Source organism: Petromyzon marinus, chromosome 13, assembly GCF_048934315.1.
Source record: "Petromyzon marinus isolate PM22_M1 ecotype Great Lakes invasive population chromosome 13, UKy_Petmar_22M1.pri1.0, whole genome shotgun sequence".
Classification (NCBI taxonomy): Eukaryota; Metazoa; Chordata; class Hyperoartia; order Petromyzontiformes; family Petromyzontidae; genus Petromyzon; species Petromyzon marinus.
The window spans coordinates 5,693,659-5,715,755 of NC_133679.1; the positions used below are offsets into that span (position 1 = coordinate 5,693,659).

Sequence of the window (22,097 nt, forward strand, 5' to 3'; positions counted from 1 at the left end):
TTGAAACAATATGAAGCACGTATCGTGTTGCTTAACATTATTCGGTCGCGGCAGGATTTTGACGGCTAAACTTTAATAAACACGCCCAATTGCCAAGGGGCACCAACAAATCCAATTGCATTGCTCATGCTTACACACGCTACACACATTGATAAGACGCAACCTATTTTTGTTTACTTCCCTTCGGAGAACACAGCGTACTCTTTAAACTCTGAACGAGGGTACAATCTCATCTTGGGCGTGTGCGATTGGCAACACCGTTGAACGGTGGAATGTCATGCATGAGACGGCGAACGTGAAGCCATGGCGGGATACCAAACTGGATTGTGGAGGGGACCCAGCTGGGAGCACGAGTCACACGTGTCCTCATGTGCATAGACTTTATACACTGTCTCCCCCCCCCCCCTCCACACATCCCGAAGTTGTTGCCGTACCTTGTGAAGAGGTCTTCGTTTGAAAAACCTACCCGCCGAAATGCGTGTTCAACGTGGCGCGAAAGTGCCTCCAATTTGCTGCGCTATCCAAAGCGTGGCGCGTGTACGATGCTCTTGTGGGTGGCTGCTATCTTCTGTTATCCCACGTCTATTGCACACGCACGCTCGCTGGCTCCAGTGTCGTGCAGAGCCACACACAGCGGCAACTTGAAGTGACGTGGTGAGGGGAAAAAAACAACCCGATATTCTGATAAACGCAGAGCACGAGTATCAACGTCAAAATAACATTTCAGTGACAAATACCGGCTTATCACATAAACATGCATTGTACTGTGGTAAGCATAAAGTAAGCCAACGTTTCAGGGCAAGACCCCTAATTGTGGGCAAGGTCAAGGTTCAACAAACTATTTAAAATCTCTACTAAATAATAGGGGTTTCCCCCTTTTTTCTGGCAACAAAACTGAAACCTTTTTACAAGGATTCATGTCTGCATTAACCACAATACCTGCAGTCAAAATCCAAACAAAAAACACATACTATGATGATATATGCATTGTCCTTGAAACTGATTGATCCACACCAAGGGACGGCTTTCTTTTGAGCCTCGACCCAATTGGTGCTCGACCAGATGACGCCAAAAGGCGTACAGCTCAAAGACAATGCACTATCAAAGTAATGAGGGCTCGGGGTGAGCATCTACATCATTAGACCTCCTTTGCCAGTACCAAAATGTAATAATAGGGTTTTTCCCCTTTTTTCTGGCAACAAAACTGAAACCTTTTTACAAGGATTCATGTCTGCATTAACCACAATACCTGCAGTCAAAATGCAAACAAAAAACATACTATGATAATATATGCATTGTCCTTGAAACCGATTCCAAGATGCCAAGCACCCAGTACCAAACGGCTGTGTCGACGTCACTATGATCCGAGTTAACATGATGCTGGGATTGAACAAGGTTGTAAATAAGAACTTGTGAACCCGTCACTGTGCTCCCCCCCCCCCCCCCCCGCCGTGTTCTCCTCTGTGTGCCCCCCCTCCTGTGTGCCCCCCCTCCCCGTGTGCCCCTCCGTGCACCACCTCGTATGCCCCTCCACCCCTGTGTGCCCCCCCCCCCCCCCGTGTGTCCATTTCACAGGCAGCTCTTTGGGGATGTCCGCAGAGGCTCTCCGCTTCTCACTGAAGAGGTCGTCACGTCCTCCAATGGCGACAATGCGAGCACAACTCCCTGCCGCGTGCCGACTCCTGTCGAGATTTCCACCGCAGTTCCAGTGGCAACACTTCAACTCCAAGGTCTGCTGGCGTAACGTCCCACTTATGGGAATTTTACACTGTCGATGACGGTAATGCATAGCGCCACGAAATTACCGTACTCCATCTCCCATGATTCCGACTGCTTAATGTGTTCTAGAATCGCCACCGAACGAATCGACAATAAAAAAAAAAGTTCTCCGTTTTCAACAGAGGCAGTCCCTCGTCATTTTCTCCACGTGCAGGGTAATTACTTGGGTGTTATATATTCTTGGTTCGTTCGGTAAAGTCACGTTGAAGGGAAACAATAAAATAATAAAATATATATAAAACAATGCCATTCTCACGACGTTTCGACTGCAACACAAGCAGTCATCATCAGGTGTGAAAACCAACGGCACACCTGATGATGACTGCTTGTGTTGCAGTCGAAACGTCGTGAGAATTTTATTGTTTAATATATATTTTATAATTTTATTGTTTCCCTTCTACGTGACTTTACCGAAAGAACCAAGAATATGAATCCCTGCAGTCACGAAAGCTTTAAATCAAAATGCTTAGGTGTTATTTTCCCCCACATCACGCTATATTCTGGTGTTTATCACGGATGACTGCACGCACGGTATTATTATGGCGAGGCTTATTGTATCTCTTAAGCAAAAGAACAATATTTTTTTGCCATTCATGCTTGATTTCATCAATGCCTGTGTTTTCTACGAAACACAACATTACCAGTTTTATTTCACCAAAGCATTGCACCTTAAGACCCACCCAAGTATAACAGCCACACACACGTCGAGACATTCAGCTTCTCTCCCACCTTTGGATAGTTTGTTTACCCAAACTACATGAAGTCCATGGATTTATGGATTTAACTGTTGTCTATCAGACCATATGGACTTGCTTCACGAGCTGTCTCTACCCTGCCGTATCCTCCTCCTGCGAACACCAAAAAACGTGCATATTTCTATATTCAATACTGGCAGTGTGCAAATTAAAGGCGTGGCTTTTTTTACGATTCTTTTCTATGTTGACTTTCCAACGCAGTGCCCCCAAAAAAAGAGTCCTTTTTGATTTAAAGCTTTCGTGACTGCAAGGATTCATTTTCTTTGGTTCTTTCGGTAAAATCACGTCGAATGAGAATAAAATAATAAAATAAAATAAGACAATAAAATTCTCACCACGTTTCGGCCACAACACAAGTAGCCTTCTTCAGGTGAAGGAACAAAACTATCGGGACGACAGAGCTTTAACAAAGCTTGAAGCTTGAAGCTCTGTCGTCCCGGCAGTTTTGAATTTTATTGTCTGATTTTATTATTTTATTATTTTATTCTCATTCTACGTGACTTTACCGAAAGAACCAAAGAAGAGAGGGTAGACTAGTAGGCGACTACACGAACCGTTTCGCATGGACGTTGGAGCAATGACCTTGAAACCTTATAAGTTTACGTAGCGACGCGAATGTTTTCCCCGCGAAAATGTACGTCGTAAAAAAAACATGTTTTTTTTTTACGTGCCGAATAAATGTGGATGCAACTACCATACATTCGGATTGTCTAAATATTTTCCATCCACTTTCAAAATAACCTTTCAAAAAATGCATTCCGAAAAAAATATATTTCCATCACCAAAAAATGCTGCTTTTATGGATGCAAATTAGATTACTGAAAATACAATGACCTTTTTGTTTGTTCCATAAATGTTTACGAAAACATTTTAAATGTTTGCTTTCACATATACAGGAATACACGTCACGTGAAATTTCAGGATGCTTGCCCCATCAGGAACTCAAAGTTGTCTTGTCAGCTGTTTGATTTGATGGTTTAAGCACACAATGAAAAGCTGTCTGTGAGCCACTTGCCTTACCACAGCAGAGCAAATCCTGTCAAGTTTAACCTTTATTTACAACGGCATTGCACATGAACATTTTGATATACATTGCCCTTTAACAACGGAAATCCTAGTGCCACCTATTTACAGTTACGCCGATGTATCCTGCTGTGTGTGCGGAGTAGATTGTATAGTGAACTTGGTCACCTGAGTTCAATTCCTGGCCAAGTGCTATCATGGACTTACCCGAGGTCAACTCTGTCTTGAATGAGTAACACAGTGTGTGATGTGTAAACATCATCCCTGGGGAGACAAAGGCAGCCAGGCACAGTGCTGGCTTCACCACCCTCCTTGTGTGATGTGGCCAGGCATCGTGGGTGCTTACTAACAGCACTAGCTCAACAGTCTATAACGTTTAATGAGGGCATCTTTTTGCCCATGTGTGTGTTTACTATGTGTTCTCGGTGATCAAAACATACATACAAAACAATTGACAATTTAATTTTGGACACAAGCAACAAGTGTGAAGTCTGCGTTGTTTTAATAACCCCATTCTTTTTTGAGAAGGCCGTTTATTCGGGTAACCAAAAATATAGCGTTATATTTATTTTATTTTCTCCAGTAGACTTATTCATCTTCTAAAATACTGTTATATACACATACTTTAAATAAAGCGGGCGGGGGGGGGGAAGATATTCACAACATGTACCAGTTATTTTATTTTAGGCTGGGAGTTTACGGGCAAACCTCCAGTCATTCACAAATATTAAATTCTACATCAGTAAACAAAATTCATTTCGAATACGATTTTATTCTGTACAATTTTAGCTGTACAATACACCTTTTATACAAGTAAGCACTTTCTAAAGAGTTTAAAAATGAGACTCAGTAGTTGGCAATCGTTGTTTGCTTTGCAAAACTCATCATGACATCTTTGAAATCTAATGGGGGGGGGGGAGGGGGTTAGATCTCAATAAACAATAAAACATCACAAACATGGCGTAAGATGCACAGTAGATATCCGATGATTCCTGAGATATAAACTAACCAACAAAATAAAGTGCTTGATCCTAGCTACGCGTATGCACTGGGCGCGAGACATTTTTTTCACGGCGTGCCGCTTTTGAAATGTTCCAATGTCCGCCGCGTCGCAGACTTTCCCACTCACGTTCGTTACGTTTGGACTGAACAATTTGCGTTCCCTGTTCATCGGGCCATTTCGGCGCACCACCGATATTACAAACGCAACTGAAGTTATTTTTCTTTTTCACCGTTTCCGTCCAGGTCATGGGAGTTCTAGCCCAGTAACCGAAATCGCCCCCTAACCCATCTCCGCCCGAGCGTGTGCGTGCCGTGGCGTGTGATCGGTGACCTACCCTCACCGCCCCGTTTTGTCAAGAAGACAGATGCCAATGTAAAAGTCACATTTCTAAATAGCCACTGTTATTGCCCTCCGATGTGTCTTCGTGCTCTTAGGGCACGATTTGCTCCACACGCTGGCAGCGGAGAGAAACGTTGGACACAGCGCCGAAGAGTACGTGGCACGACCAGAAAACACAGTGGAGAGTTACACAGCACAGCCGTCAAAGCCTACACAATATTCGTATTCAACGTTGTATATTCAGTAATGAATATACGTCAAAAGGCTCAGGTTGAGGACGGATGCAATATTCCCAGAAATGTGACCCAACCGAATTATTTTTTAAACCACGAATGTTACACAAAGTGTACAGGGAATATTTTAAATAGTGGCACGGTTTTTTTATATATATAAAGATGCAGTTATATACTTAAGGGGCGGTCAAAAAAAACAAGTCAGATAGAAGAAAATACACAGGCATTTGTCTCGTTTAGAACAAAATGTTACGATTGCTTTGAAGTGCTCTCTTCACACACTAACCGTAGAATATAAGTGCATTGATACGAGGCTAGAATGCTGAAACAAATCATTTATGCGGGGGGAGGTTTCCACGTATGTTTAATAGCTTGTTTAATCGTCCCTCGCATTCACACACACACACACAATGATGTCAAATAACCTCCTTTGTCCAGTAAAAACAGCGCCTCTTCTCGAAGAGGAACGAGCAAAAAAGTTATTGCTGCAGGATTTATGGTAAATAAAAAAAATATTCGGAGGTAAATCTGCGTCGGGTTAAAAAAGTGCAAATTCTCTCGGATATTATCTGTCACGGCCTAACATGCAGCCATATGTTCCACAACGTCATTCGTATGTTGACCGTCACCGTGCGTGCTCGAAGGAGGAAATCGCGTCGTGATCCGCGGCCTCAACAGTGGAGCGCAGGAGCCGCAGACCGAGGAACCGAGGCAATTACAGAAGGAAATAATTGTCAGCGTGGTGAGATTAACGTCAACAGCCAACAATTTACTACGCTGTGAGCAAAAGCAAAGAAATCAGGAAAATGCACAAAATGCAATGCGCGTGCGTGTGGGTGTGTTTTATCCCTTACATGTAAATACAGAACCGACATTCTGCGTAACCATCAGTGCTTTTGGCACGTTGTTCATTTAACTGGGTCTAAACGCTGCCAATGTGGGTCACCGAATACATTGCCGAGATGTAACGTGACGAGCCCAAACATAATACACCCACATTCAGCGCGACGTGATGGGACATCCAGAGCTAGCGGCATCTCTCCGTTACCCGAACGTCTCGTGCATGCTCCAACACTTCTTGCCGCTGCCTGTCCATTGAATGTGGATCGCAAGGGAAGCGAGGCCAAGCTTCATGTTTTCCCCCTACGGAGTGGCAATTTACGCTGCCGCACGGCCGCGGCCAACCGCCGTCGCCTTTCGTCTCGATAAGCGATCGCAAAACGCCGAGAAGCGCGAGCACGCGCCGTTCGCTGGGATGGGTCAACAGCACGACAGTGCCCGTCGATGAATTAGCACCTCCTGCAGAATCGCTCCCGCATTGATGGCGTGTTACACTTTGAGGTGGTGGAGTACCCGTTGTAAAAAAAGAGCTCCCGCGCAAGATCCCATTGCTGAGGGTGAAAATTCCATCTTTGCCGTGACATCGCCGTGGGTCCCCGTGACCTTTCAAACGTAAACATTTTTTTTTTCTTTGTAACAAGCACTGCCGAATTTGTTGTTGTCGCTCGTTGAGTGTCGCGTAATTTGCGGCGAATGTTTTCTTTTCTTACGATCGCTTCTAATCAAGACATCGAAGCGATTGATATCGTTGTAAGAAAATGATTGACTTGGTTAAATGTAGCCCTTGTTAAAGAGAGGTTTCAATATTCATTTACCTTCAGCAGCACCTATAAATTGTTTTTAATAGAGAAAACCAGAGTAACATTTTTTTAGGTGCTCCATATGAGCTACTTTGTAAAATAATAGGTCCATTACAAAGATATCAATTTCCATCATTTCACATGATGTACTTGAACAGAAACCACAAGTATCACATTTCAAACAAAATTCCTACATTTTGACAAATTACTAGGTAAAAATGATATGGAAGAGGGATTCCATTTATGAAAGCATGAGAATATTAACAAAGGAGATCTATAATCAGAAAGCAAATGGGGCCGAAAATGTGTCCAGAAATATAGCTTTCATTAAAAACGCCAAAGCCTCCAAGGCGGGTTTCCAAAATGAGACAAATGAGTCTCCGGCTAGGAAACTGCAGCAATGAAACACCTCCACAGCTCACAACTGTCAGGAGTGTCAGGCATGGTTGCAAGAGTGCGACCTATTTGTCAACGGAGAGTCTCAGTGTGTTGCGGAAATGTTACGCTCAAAAGCATCCCATTATGACCCGGCAGCATTGCTGACGCACGAGCGCCGGGCACGCACGAAACCAGCCGAGATGGAACGCGTGACAGTGCAATGTAACGCCACTGCAGTCACCGATCACAGAGAGCCACGACTCGCAAACGTTCACGCACATTCGCAATGCAAGGCGAGTCACGGCAGTGTTCTCTCCGCACGCACAATGGTATTCCCGAGCCATCCTTGCAGCAGCCGCAGTGGCTTTTGCCGAGCCACTGAACAAAGACTGGATGTGCATCTGCGGCCTTCCCCCTTCCCCCCTTCTTTTAAATCTAGATTGAAAACAAATCTCTCTTTACAAGTGCTTTTTGTGTGTCTAGTTTGTTGTCCTGCCCCCGCACCTCCGACGGTTGGCTCCGTACGGGATCGAAAGAAGCTCAACGTACGTACGTACGGTGATCGTACGACTCATCCTGTGTTGCTGAGCAGCTGAAGCGGAGCCTTCTCTACGCAAGTGGTCTTCCATTTGCGGGTTTTAGTATATCCAGATTTTCCTGTAAACCTCCATCCAACCACTTCATGTGGACGTTAGGTACGGATTTAAGTCACCTGCAGTGGCTGCTGTGTACACGTTCTGTGGAAATAATTGGTGCCTTAATTACATGATATGAGACATCTAAATGTGAATAGTAGAACAGGTAATATTCTCTAGAGTTAAAACTCTCAGGATAGCTGAATATTGTCGAGAATAAATAAAGGGCAACAGGACTCTGGTGATGTGTTATGTATTTCAGGCATGTTTTGAATTTGTTCTCCCAAATTACCTATCATATTATCTAATTACGTCGCCATGTTTAATGCCAAATGTTACACGATGCACTTATTGAATTGGAACAAGAGACAAAACACGGAAATTAAAGAAGGGACACTGAATTCACAACCGGTTTCTCTACTCAATGTGGTAACAACACAGCCCAGTTGTGTGGAAGGGGGCAAGGGGAGTGATCGTTTAGGAGTTCAATCAAGCAGGCAGAATAGCCAAAAGCAGATCGTAGCGTCACACATTCTGTTGAGCATTTGTTGAAATTGTCTAACGCGTAGGCTTTCGCGACCAATATTATTCATAACAAAGGTTTTCGGGTTAAATCGCTTGAGTATACATGTGTCGTAACCCCCACCACCCGATAGAGCCTCTAGACAGTCTGGTCCCTTCACCTGATGAAGGCCACTTGTGTTGTGGCCGAAACGTCGTGATTTTTGTTGTTTTATTTTTTACCTACGTGACTTTACCGAATAGAACCAAAGAGTATAGAGCCAGTAAGGTTTGTCACGTAAACAAAACGCGCCAATTAGTTACCACTTCAGCCCACCGGTGTGTTGGAGAGTAAATCCACAACCGGAACTAATTGGCACGTTGTTTACGTGACAAACCTTACTGGATGTCTCGGGTGGTGGAGGGTTACTACACATTAATACATACGCGATCAAACCCCCCAAAAAAACTTTATTATTTTGAATCTGTGTTTAACATTGGCTGTGTCGTGCCCACACACCCCACCCGCTTGCCCCACTGCTTTTTGAATTCTTACTCCACCGCTGCCACTCTTAAAGACGGCCAAGCTACTGGGCTGTAACAACACGGCCACCGAAAATCTGCAGCAGTGGACAGCAGTGAGATTCGCGCGGCTCCTCCGATGACTCCACCCTTTGTTTTCAGCTCAACTGGAAACTATTTTAAACTTGGCTCGTACGTACGAAAATCGACGGATGGGGATCTGCCTTTTTTCTTTTAATCTTTTAAAGCCTTTTGACAGCGAATTCAGGTGCTACCTCGATCCCAGTCGTCAACAACAACAAAAACACCGAGTCGCTGGTCAAGCAGAAGAAGAGGGCGAACCGCGACGCCACTGTGGGAGGTGATGGCCCCCACAGTGATGAGCAGCTTGCCATGCCTCGCAGACAGTTCCCAAACCGTTATAATAATAATAGGGGGGTTTTTGACCCTTTTTTTTCTGGCAACAAAACTGAAACCTTTTTTACGAGGATTCATGCCTGCATTAACCACAATACCTGCGGTCAAAGTGCAAACAAAAAACATACTATGATAATATTTGCATTGTCCTTGAAACTGATTGGTACACACCAAATAAAGCCGTCCCTTGGTGTGGACCAATCAGTTTCAAGGACAATGCATCATATTATCATAGTATGTTTTTTGTTTGTATTTTGACCGCAGGTATTGTGGTTAATGCAGACATGAATCCTCGTAAAAAGGTTTCAGTTTTGTTGCCAGAAAAAGGGGAAAAAACCCCCATTATTACATTGTGGTACTGGCAAAGGAGGTCTAATGATGTAGTTCCCAAACCACAGTTTTACTTCAATGTAGTCTAAATTTAAAACGAATTTCTTCAAAATTTATTTTTGTGTCTAGTTTATTGTTCTTGCCCTCAGATGAGCACGGTTGGGTACGTACGGTGCGAAATAAGTTCAACATCCATAAATACGTTGGCATATGAGATGACAAAAGGGATATATATTCTTGGTTCTTTCAGTAAAGTCACGTAGAAGGGAAACAATAAAAAAATATATCAGGTGTGAAAACCATCATCATCAGGTGGTTTTCACACCTGATGATGATTGCTTGTGTTGCAGTCGAAACGTCGTGAGAATTTTATTGTTTCATATATTTTTTTTAATTACTTTATTGTTTCCCTTCTACGTGACTTTACCGAAAGAACCAAGAATATGAATCCCTGCAGTCACGAAAGCTTTAAATCAAAAAGAAAGCTAGTTTGGGACTTTTGATTCGCATCACAAATGCCAAATAATTCCCGGACATGCAATGTTTGAGAAGCGTTATTCTGAAATTATTTTGTTTATGAGAACCCATTTACGTGGTAGGCCCTCAACTAGAAATTAGAGCTCACTAAACTCGTGAGTATACTCAGGCAATGAAATGTATGCATTTGCCATCCGAGGACTGACAAAGGCTATGGGGGCATCTTATTTACAATGTGGCCTGGTGTTGGCAGGCTCATATGTTCCGCATTATGCTGTATTTGTCCGCTAATTGGTTCAACATTTGATAATTACTGGCATTAATTAGCATTTAACACAGATGCGCCAAACTGCAGGTGCAATGATGAAGCAACAGGACATTGGCGATGGCAATAAGAGAGAGTTTTAAATGGCATTCAGAGGCTTGTTGCACTCCTCGACAAAAATGCGGTAAGCAATAGATTTAAAATGCCAAGGGAAATAAGCCAAGCCTGCAATTTGCAATGTAAAGCACTGGTGTGACTGTGTACACTTGGAATTTTCTTTGTTTTTACTTAGATTGGATTTTTTTCGTCATTAAGAGAGACGGGGGGGGGGGGAGCAAATACGTCTTGAAACAATTTGGGCTCAGTTCCATTCAGCACATTTCACCGTGAACAGGAATTAATATTTAGGAGGGTGAATTCGATTTGACAAAATAATGAATACCACAAGTCAGTCTTACTTACAGCTCTGTGTTCGTCCACTGCTGGACGAATGCATCCCCATGCCTTAAACGTCATGGGGGTTTTGTTCAATCGTACTTGATTAAAGCTGGATAGTAGTGTGCGTTTCCATGATGAGGGAGATATATCCAGGACTCGTTGATATCACTCGCTACTGATGATCTTCGCCATGGTTGGGAATCAAACTCAGGTCATCGCGTTCGTAGCACCGTACGTGAAACACTGCGCCATCCGTTTAAAATATATGTTGCACATAATTGCGTTGTGGGGTGCAATACCTTAAATATGTGTGTATAGTCAGCACACAGCGTTATAAAGATTATTTAATTTCAAGGCTGACCAATACAAAGTGTAACCCCATTTGTTTTTGGTCCCATGACATAAGACCATCATATTCAAACATTCTGCCTCACTTTGCCATTCCAGTCGACCATATCTCGGTGAAAACTGCTTTTATGCGTTTTTTGTTACAGATTAGCAACACATTTTGTTGACAATTTTGCCCACCGAGGCCCACATATGGACAAAACACTGCCTTTGTGCTCACACACGAGAGTCAGACCGTGTTTTTAAAACTATGAAATAGAAAATGATGCACTTTCTGATTGCGAAGGAATCTTGTGAATTCCTAGAAAGAAAAAAAATCAACTGAGGGCTCAGCTGTTATAAGGGGAAAATGTGAGATAAACGTGCATTAAAAACACATTACAACCTACCCTGTGAGGGATATGATTACGGCATTATAGTTTGACAAGCTTATGTCAGTTCCTGCAAAGAAACACAACCTGTGAAATAGTTAGTAAACATATCTTAACGTTGTATAAAATTTATTCTACCCGGAGTAGCTATTAATTCTGTTTTTACTCACATTCGCTAATTCATTTTCACATTGCAAAAGGCGTGGTAGCTGGCGGCGGAGAGAAAATAAAGTTATTTACTCGGTTCTGTCCCAAAGGAAAAAGTAGGTACAGCCATACAGGGGTCCGTTGGTCTGTGCGTTGGTTCTGCCTTCAGGCCGAACAAACCTGCACACACACAAAATCCGATGGGGCTTTAATTCATTAACGGTATTAAAGGAATATATGGGACTCGCAAGTGCATTACAAAAGTATAATCATGGTGCCTGCTGGAGCAGCAGTGACTAGTCCTCGAGAGGATTGAGAATTTATTTTTGGAATTGTAAAAAAAAACGAAAATCGTATCTACTAAACCAGTGTCAAGATGTACGGCGAATATTACTAATGTCGAACTGTAGTGCTGGTACCGAATTAAATACGCGATTGAGAAATGCTCACTGCAGTCGCGTGAAGCCATATCATGGTAGACAATTAGTGAACTGCATCATTTTTCTTGTGCAACCATAGCTTGAATAGAATTTCACGCCTCAACAACAACAACAATAATACAACTTTTACATCAATTAAAACCATTGATATCTTCAGTCCAATTTGCATTGTTCATACCCACCTTTAAATAAAGATTACAATAACAATAATCAAGCAGCCGGGTGGCCTCCAAGCAATTAACACATTTACCTTGGTGTCCAGGGTCTGGCTGGTTCACATCCAAACTCGCCCACCACTTTCCGCACGGAGGGGGGCGCGGGGGGGGGATAAAACGATCAAACGGGAGCGTCGTCGGTTGTAATGTGCGTAGACGTAAAACCGTCGCCGTTGGAGCACCAGGCATAGGCGGCCACCGTGCGCCGCTTCCGCGCTCGGACGCGCGGCACAAGTCTTCCCGCACATCCGCTCGGGGTCAGACGCGGCCTTTTAATGCTAAAAGGCCAAACTGCCGCGGGGGCAACACTCCGCGCGAACGCAAGGGGTGGCGAAGACGACGGCGAGGACGGCGGCGGCGGTGGCGATCATCGCCACGGGGAAACCGCACGCGCGCGAAAATTGCGCGCGTCAGCGGCCGGGGTTAAAGGACGGTCTCTCGACAGATCCCGATGTGACTGTGAGGCCGGTCGTGCTCGCCGTGGTGAGGGAGGCGTCTCTGGGCCGACGGGGCCGATGAGCTCGTCTCTCCGCAGCTGTTCAAGTTCAAGCTCTGCCGGCGGGCCCGCCGGCTCGGCTGCCGAGACTGTGGCCGGTCTGATTGGCAGCCGGCTATAGCCTGAACAGAAAAAACAAACAAAGGGAAATAATAATATTTATCACGCAACAAAAACTCCCCCCTCCTCCTCCATATAGCCGTGAAGACTGTAGGAGCAAGTGCTGTTATACGAACCTAGGAGGGCAGACGAACATGCGTGCAGACGGACACACGTAACAAAGATTAACACCCGCCCACCGCACATATAGCCATGTCAGGCTGTTGAAGGCCAGCAGAGTGTACGAGGGGGTGGGATGGCGAACGTCACGCCCGACCACCTTTGTCTCCCCCGTATTGAAGTATGGAAGGCCCAAGACCAATTCAGGTATTTGTCGCTGTTATTGGTCGCGAGTGGGAATGCGAACTCGGGTGGCCCAGGTCCCTATGTGCACTGTTAGTGAGCACCTTTTAAAGGTGGCAGAGCACAAGAGGGGGAGTTGTGTATTCAGCACCACGCCTGACTTATACCCCTTTAAAGCTGAGAAAATCTAATAAATTCCCAGTACAAGTTTAGAAGCTGCAGGAAGGCGAAGCGAACGAACCCATTCTAACCCGCATTGATTCGAAGTGCGTATCTTGAGCAGAAGAACGTTTTCTTGAACCAACGTTTTTTGAACCAACGTTTTCTTGAACCAACGAAACAATGCGATTTTCTCCGGGTCCTCCGGTTTTTGCCTCCACATTTAGAATCAACGTGCGTCTGGACCCATTTGGCCGCTATAAATGTCCATATTGACCTCTCATTTGTGGCCAGGTCGCTTCTGAAAAAGAGCTACATAGCTCAAGTGGGCCTTCCCTGGTAAAATAACAAAAAATAGCATGACAAAAACATTTCAATGGCTTTGCACAGTTTCGCGCACCTGGTCGATGACGTTGGCGCTCGCGATGGCCTCTTCCATGTGGCCCTCGTCGAGCGCAATCACGGACCGGATGTTGTCCACGACGTGCTGCACCTCCGGCGAGAGGTTGTCGGCCGCGTCCGAGTGTTCCAGGAAGCGCGCCACCAGCAGCTTGGTGTCGCGGTACGCCTTCAAGTCGACGAGCGAGCGCGGCCGCGGCTGGGCCCCCTCGGCCCAGCCGCGGCCGCCGGCGCCACCGGCCCCGCCGTCGCCGCGCAAGTGCGGCCTCTTTGGGCGCCGCACGACCGGCCCTCGCTGCTCGAGGGAGCCGGGGGGGGAGCTGCTGACCGCTTGCTGCTGCTGCTGCTGCTGCCGCCGCAGGGGTAGGTGGTCGCGGCTTCCCTGCACGCTGGACTGGCGGCTGCCCTCGGTTATACGAAGAGATTTCATCCCTGGGGTGGGTGGTGGGGGAGATGCAAGAGTGCAGATAGAGCCTTGTCCGAGACTCCGGGACCCTGGCTCAATCGACCAATTGGATGGCATTTATTTTCACTCGCGGTTCCATGTGAATGTAGAAACCTCAGATTCGTTTGGCGAGGGCCACTCTCTCCACAGAACAAGCATCTGTAGGAGAACCATTCAAATGCACTGTTGACTTACCACGAATTTCCACAGCATGTATTAACTCCAGGTAGATGACCGGCTGAGCCAACCCCTCCAACTGGCGTCAGATTGAGGTTAAACGCTCAGCCGCAGCACCACCTGGCCATTTAAATTGGAGTTTAATTGCCAGTCCAGGTGGATGAGAAATTGTGGGTGCTTTGATCTGCATGGGAACCTTTGCACTGAGATACATTTAATGGAGGACATGCGCTACTAACTTTACATGCTGTGAGCATTCAATGTCAATTGGGTTAGGGTTATTCCAAAGATTTTAATCGTTGTACTGGGCAACCCTTTCTCGCAGATTACACGGATTAGGTTATATTCATGTCGGTATTTAGCTACTTTGTTTTCAGCTTGATCATGAAACCAGCCCACCTCCTGAGAGATCACTCAAATCCACACTCGTGCCTTCAGATTCATCCTCGGCAACTACAGGAGGCACGCACACACACAGCCCAGGTTATGTTTATTTATAACACAAACGTTGCTATGAATGTTTTCAACAATATAATATATTATTGTGTTATTTTATTTGATCAATTTATTATTTTATTCTCATTCTACGTGACTTTACCGAAAGAACCAAAGAAGAAAAAATATAAGACAAACATATGAAGTATAACATTTTAAAACCATGAGTTTCGGTAATAACTTTCATGATGTTTTCACATTTTACTATTGTACAATGACGCATTAAATTAGATAAATGCATAACAGTATGATATATTACTATTTGCTAAATGCAAGTGGGAAGGAACACGCAGACTTTACATTCCTAATTGTATGGCTTGACCGCCGCATACTTTATAACCAATATCCAACCAAGGCCACCAAGGTGGCTCACCACATTTAACATAAACACTGCAGGGGAAATGATGGAACACAACGAACACAAGCGTCCACGCCAGTGAGTTACCAAGACGAAACCTGGCTCACTTTGCCACCACCGCAGAATTCACCTCCCGACGAGCAGTGGCTTACCGAGGGTCGCCGACGACTGGGAGCAAGGGTCACTCGTCGACCTGCTCAGCCGAGAAAAGCTGAGCTTGCCCGGCAAGCAACCCATTGACGCCCCGGTCCTGCCCCCACCCCCTCCCCCGCTGCGCTCCACAGTCCTCCCACCGGCATCGAAGGCCGCGTCCATCTCCAGGGGCACGACGCAGCAGCCCTGGCCGACGTCCTCCGCCGACAGCGAGGTGACCCTCAGAACTCTGGACGCGAGCCTCCGCGGCCCGGGCAGCCCGCCGCCGCCGCCGCCGCCGCGCCGGCAGCGTCCCGGGAGGAAGCTCCGCGCGTCTCTCGCCACGCCGGCCCGGCCGGAGGGCGGCTCGTCGCGAGGCAGGCTGCGCTCGTCCGGGCTGCCGGGGCTGCTCGGCGCCGTGCCGGTGCGTGCGGTGCTGTAGGCCGAGGACCGCGCGTCGTCCGTGCTCGGCGTCGTGTCGCCGGAGCCGGAGCCGGCGGCGGCGTCGTCGTCGCCGTCGTCGCCCCGAGAAGGCCGGCGCGCGGGACATCGCGGGGTACGTGGGGTACGTGGGGTACGTGGGGTATGTGGGGTACGTGGGGTACGTGGGGTACGTGGGCTGCCGCCAGCTTCCCCCGGGGGTGCCTGCGCGAGGCCGCCGCCGCCGCCGCCGCCGCGTGAAGGAGTCGCCGCTGCGGAGGACCGCGTGCCCGCGGGGCTGCACGGCGGGGAGAGGTCCTCGCCCGAGCGCGGGGAGCAGTGAGCCGCCATGGAGCACGACGCCTCCGTGGCACCGTCCTCGTCCGGCACGCCTCCCAGCTCCTCCGACGCCCCTCCCGGACTCAGGCTCTCTGGGCGTAGGAGGCGTGCGCACGCGAAAGATTTAACGTTGCACTCGATTTTAAAAACGTGCGAAACTTTCTATTTTTTTTTATTTACCAGGTAAGGCCCAACCGAGCTATTAGCTTATTTTACAGAAGCGGCCTGGCCACAAATGATGGCTCAACGAAGTGGCTTGTCACGTGGGAATTTATCTCAGCCAAATACCCCGAGCGCGATGTTGATTCTAAACGTGAAGGGGAAACACCGAAGGACCCGGAGTAAAATCCGACGCGACCGCGGGGAGAGACGCGTGCAAACTCCGATTATACAGCGGGCGTCAGGGTCGGGATCGGACCCACGACCTCCCGCATACCAGGCGAGGCAGCAAACATCTCGCCACCGCAAAATAAGCAGACAACAAAATATAACTCGAGCAAGCCTTCTTCGTAAAGCCCTCGTTATGAATGAAGATAAAGGTGCATGCCTGTCGTCACACGCTCACGTCACTGCTGGTCGTCGAGCCTCCACTAGTGGGAGCTCCAGAGAACTTACAATAGAGGGGTTTTTGGCCTACTTTTCCAAAACTGGTCAGACATTCCGAATTAAGCGCGGAAACTGATATTCTATTTCTTTCTGGAAGACAGCTCAAGGGGCTCATTTGCAAGGGAGACACGAGGTGTATAACATCAGATGACATCGGTGACACAACGACATGGCTGGCCTCTAACTTGGTGAGACTGATGAGCATCTCGGGCAATTATCCTTTCCGAGAGTTACTCAGTAGTTCCTTCTTTGCAGCAGTGGTCGTTTTATAGAGACTCCAGCCCTCGCCATCAGAAAGTGGACTTTTTATGAACAACTTAGAGGCGCATGAGCCAGTTTACATCCAATAATGGAGAGAATTATATTAACCTTACATAATTATTGTAGTTTACTGATTTCGTGTTGTATGTGTATAATGCTCTTGCAATGCAGCTGCTTCCTTATCTGCAGCTAATATCAGTAAACGAGTGCCGTCTATAGATGATACCAGTGGCAAGTGAATCTCATCGGGTTTTTTTCCTGCTTACTTTCATTTCTAATTAACGTTGTGTGACTGCAAAAATAATTGCACGTATTCAATGTCTACCAAAAATGCTAAATGTGTGCCACCACCAAAAAACTCCACAAATGCATGCCCACACAAGAGCATCAAAAGAAGAGAAAGCGTGAAAATGATCAGATCAATTAAATAAATTTTAGGTTTTCTGATGGACGGGCTTCTTCGGAATATTACCCTTCAACAATCTGTGCACCCAATGCCAACGACAGTGTTCAGCCGCAACATTAATCAGACACCATAGAAGATATTTAAGTCCGAATCGTGCCATCGGCATCCTAGGCTTACCTTACTAGAAATGTTGCCAAAGGGTCTTTCGATGTCCATTTTAGAGCAGATGTGATTTTCGTGCATATTTCTTCAGTTGTATGATTTTGTTTGAAGCTGCCGATGACTCCATATCAATGGGGACATTTCCAAGTGCTTGTTTGTTTAAATCTGAAATATCTACAGACTGCCATCAACCTCGTTTTGCTTTTCAATTAGTTAAGAGGACTGCTTTGGAATAAATAACCAACATTTGATGTAAGCATGCATAGTTCCAGCAAAGAAAACAATCGACAGTCTAATGTGAAAACACAATTACCTTCATTTGTCCTGTTGTAGTTACTGTTGCTATAAGAAGCGTCCGTCATTTGATCTTCAAAACTTGACGTCTGTTTAATGTTACACGGGAACAAACAAAAACCCCAAAAATTCAACATTAAGCAACTGCAGTCAAGCTCAAAATAATTGTAATAAAAATGAATTACTATGCCGCACATCGAGGAGCATTCCTGTAATCCAACGTGTTGGAGGCAGGGTTGGTGGATCGTGTAAAGACGATGAACTGTAAGGGACGCTAATGGGCAGTGCTACGAGATGCCCTGTAACGGACAGTGCTGGATTTCAAGTCGCTGATCAATCTGTTAAAAACATGTAGAAATTATTGTCTAAAGATCGCAAGCAGGATCTTCTTCAAAGATAACCCTGAAATCAGGTGAAGATTTCCTGGGTAAAGTATGATAACCATTACAATAATTACGGGCCAAAGGCTAAATATTCCCTTTCATGATGATAATGAATGACATGCAAAGCAGCAAGTGAAAGTAATATTTCGTGTATGTCCATGGTTGCGCTGAACAGTTCTACAAAGTGTTCTAGGATTGTACTCCGTTAAGTTTGGCACGATGTCCGACGTTTCACTCCACGTGCTGCTGAGAGCTCCTTGGGGAACCGAATGGGGTAACTGAGCATTTCTTGGTAAAATGCCCAATGAACCGAATTGCTCCATGAAGTTCCCGAGGAAACGTGGAGTGAAACGTGGAATGCCATGCAGCACAACCATCGCACAAACTCCGGTCATCCTGGCAGTGGCTTTTGGCTCGACGTCGAACAAAGGCGCGCGGTCACCGCATCGCACGCTTTCAGATGCGCTTCTGCGGCCGTCTGGAACGCTCTTCCTTCCGATATCAGGAAGTCACTGGAGCCGTGCACTTTAAAATCATCTAGATTGACAAACTCATTTCTTTAGAACTGCTATTTGTGTTTGGTTTGGTGTCCCTCCCCCACACCTCCGATGAGCACGGTTGGCTACGTACGGCGTGAAAGAAGTTCAAAGCGCATCTAATTGTCTCCATACAGACACCAATGAATATGTGGATCACGCACAACAAAGCAACAGCGGCTTGCGGTGAGCGTTAGCGTAAGTGGGAGCTCCGCTTGCCTGTTGAAGAGATGGCTGGCTCACCACGGCCTCGTACGGCGGTGGGAGATCGCCCGGAAAACATGGGTCCGGACTGCCCAGGCGAGCCCCGTACACGTGACCGATGGAGTAGTGCGTGAGGGCCAACCTGCCGACCCTGTACACAGACAGGACAAGCAACCCATTGACGCTCCGATCCTGCCCCCTCCCTCCTCTCCAGGGGCACGACACGACCCAGCAGCCCTGGCCGACGTCCTCCGTTAAACAGCGAGGTGACCCTCAGAACTGTGGACGTGACACCACCCCCCCCCCCCCCCACCTCTTTAATTTAAACCACACATCATATCTAATGGGCAGTTTAATTCATTGTTATATTGAGTTTTTTATATATATGGGTGCTGCAACATTAGGTTAAGTGCTTATGGATTAATAATCATGATATAACATTAGGATCCGAGAAGTAGTTATGTGTGACTGGCTGTATAGGGCAGTGACTTATGCTGTATTCAGTAGGGTACAAAATAGTTCAATGCAGAGACTGTCCCTCACTGTCGGATTTGAAATTTCGACCACGGGCTTGCCAGTAATGATAAGCATCACCCAATGCAAAGTTCAGCATAGCGATTATTTGACATTTTAAGCTTTAAATAAAGTAGTCAATTTGAATTCCAATTGTGCTCTCGGCAACATGTCACATCAAATTCTCAGAGCTGGAATTCATCCAAATTAGTTGAAATCCCAAATATAATGATTTTTTTTGTGCAGTCTGCAATAATTGTGGTTTGGGATAAGACCACGAATTGCTACGTTTGATAAACTGTCTTTAAAAACAGGTTGCTACCCAGATTCAAACTCGAGATCTCAGTGGAGCGGGCTCAGCGCTTTGACCCCTGGACCTCCACTGTATGAGAGCGTGTTTATTTCGTGTGAGCAGTGCTCCGAATGAACACTGACACAGGACACATGAAAGCCAAAAAAAAATCTCACACTGATCAAACACATCTCAAATAAGTGGCACAAGTAATGAGGGGGGTAGTTTCACATCGGCGCTAGTCAAGTCAAGAAAGATTGAACTGTGGGAAGCTTCTTATTTAAGGATTTAGAAACACTGCAAATGAAAGCTGATCAACTGATATTGAATTCTGTTTGATCGAAGAGTGAGATTTGGTATGGGGGGCGGGAAAGAGTAGTTTGTCATCACTGATAATAATACACTTGATGTGAATCAATTGATAAATCAAGAAAATCCATGCAAGAAGAGCAATGTCCAGGCAGGCAGCAGCATCAATTGGTTTGTGTACTTGCACTGTGTAGTCTATGGCGTAGTCTATGGTGTAGTCTATAGTGTGGTCTATGGTGTGATGTCTAGTCTATGGTGTGATGTCTAGTCTATGGTGTGATGTGTAGTTTATGGTGTGATGTGTAGTCTATAGTGTGATGTGTAGTCTATGGTGTGATGTGTAGTTTATGGTGTGATGTGTAGTTTATGGTGTGATGTGTAGTCTATAGTGTGATGTGTAGTCTATAGTGTGATATGTAGTCTATGGTGTGATGTGTAGTCTATGGTGTAGTCTATGGTGTGATGTGTAGTCTATGGTGTGATGTCTAGTCTATGGCGTAGTCTATGGTGTGATGTGTAGTCTATGGCGTAGTCTATGGTGTGATGTGTAGTCTATGGTGTGATGTGTAGTCTATGGTGTGATGTGTAGTCTATGGCGTAGTCTATGGTGTGATGTGTAGTCTATGGTGTGATGTCTAGTCTATGGTGTGATGTGTAGTTTATGGCGTAGTCTATGGTGTGATGTGTAGTCTATGGTGTGATGTCTAGTCTATGGTGTGATGTCTAGTCTATGGCGTAGTCTATGGTGTGATGTGTAGTCTATGGTGTGATGTGTAGTCTATGGTGTGATGTGTAGTCTATGGCGTAGTCTATGGTGTGATGTGTAGTCTATGGTGTGATGTGTAGTCTATGGTGTGATGTGTAGTCTATGGTGTAGTCTATGGTGTAGTCTATGGTGTGATGTGTAGTCTATAGTGTGATGTGTAGTCTATGGTGTGATGTGTAGTCTATGGTGTGATGTGTAGTCTATGGTGTGATGTGTAGTCTATAGTGTAGTCTATGGTGTGATGTGTAGTCTATGGTGTAGTCTATGGTGTGATGTGTAGTTTATGGTGTGATGTGTAGTCTATGGCGTAGTCTATGGTGTGATGTGTAGTCTATGGTGTGATGTGTAGTCTATGGTGTGATGTGTAGTCTATGGTGTAGTCTATGGTGTAGTCTATGGTGTGATGTGTAGTCTATGGTGTGATGTCTAGTCTATGGTGTGATGTGTAGTTTATGGTGTGATGTGTAGTCTATAGTGTGATGTGTAGTCTATAGTGTGATGTGTAGTCTATGGTGTGATGTGTAGTCTATGGTGTGATGTGTAGTCTATGGTGTGATGTGTAGTCTATGGTGTGATGTCTAGTCTATGGTGTGATGTCTAGTTTATGGTGTGATGTGTAGTCTATAGTGTGATGTGTAGTCTATAGTGTGATGTGTAGTCTATGGTGTGATGTGTAGTCTATGGTGTGATGTGTAGTCTATGGTGTGATGTGTAGTCTATGGTGTAGTCTATGGTGTGATGTGTAGTCTATGGTGTGATGTGTAGTCTATGGTGTGATGTGTAGTCTATAGTGTGATGTGTAGTCTATGGTGTAGTCTATGGTGTGATGTGTAGTCTATGGTGTGATGTGTAGTCTATGGTGTAGTCTATAGTGTGATGTGTAGTCTATGGTGTGATGTGTAGTCTATGGTGTGATGTGTAGGCTATGGTGTGATGTGTAGTCTATGGCGTGATGTGTAGTCTATGGTGTGATGTGTAGTCTATGGTGTGATGTGTAGTCTATGGTGTGATGTCTAGTCTATGGTGTGATGTCTAGTCTATGGTGTGATGTCTAGTCTATGGTGTAGTCTCTGGTGTGATGTGTAGTCTATGGTGTGATGTGTAGTCTATGGTGTAGTCTATGGTGTGATGTGTAGTCTATGGTGTAGTCTATGGTGTAGTCTATGGTGCAATGTGTAGTCTATGGTGTAGTCTATGGTGTGATGTGTAGTCTATAGTGTAGTCTATGGTGTGATGTGTAGTCCATGGTGTAGTCTCTGGTGTGATGTGTAGTCTATGGTGTGATGT

The 22,097-nt window shown here is 45.7% G+C and overlaps 1 protein-coding gene across 1 annotated transcript in view; it reads right to left on the reverse strand.

The window, feature by feature from the left end:
* Positions 1-3,573: 3,573 nt before the first annotated feature.
* LOC116941896 (uncharacterized) overlaps positions 3,574-22,097 on the reverse strand; it is a 125,774-nt gene continuing 107,250 nt past the window's right edge. The window contains exons 7-12 of the mRNA XM_076066940.1: positions 18,889-19,081; positions 17,827-18,094; positions 15,340-16,170; positions 14,734-14,787; positions 13,714-14,144; positions 3,574-12,874 (exon numbers count right to left, since the gene is read on the reverse strand). Of these exons, the coding sequence (XP_075923055.1) occupies positions 12,680-12,874; positions 13,714-14,144; positions 14,734-14,787; positions 15,340-16,170; positions 17,827-18,094; positions 18,889-19,081 (1,972 nt within the window). The 3' untranslated portion in view covers positions 3,574-12,679. The remainder of the gene's footprint in view (positions 12,875-13,713; positions 14,145-14,733; positions 14,788-15,339; positions 16,171-17,826; positions 18,095-18,888; positions 19,082-22,097) is intronic.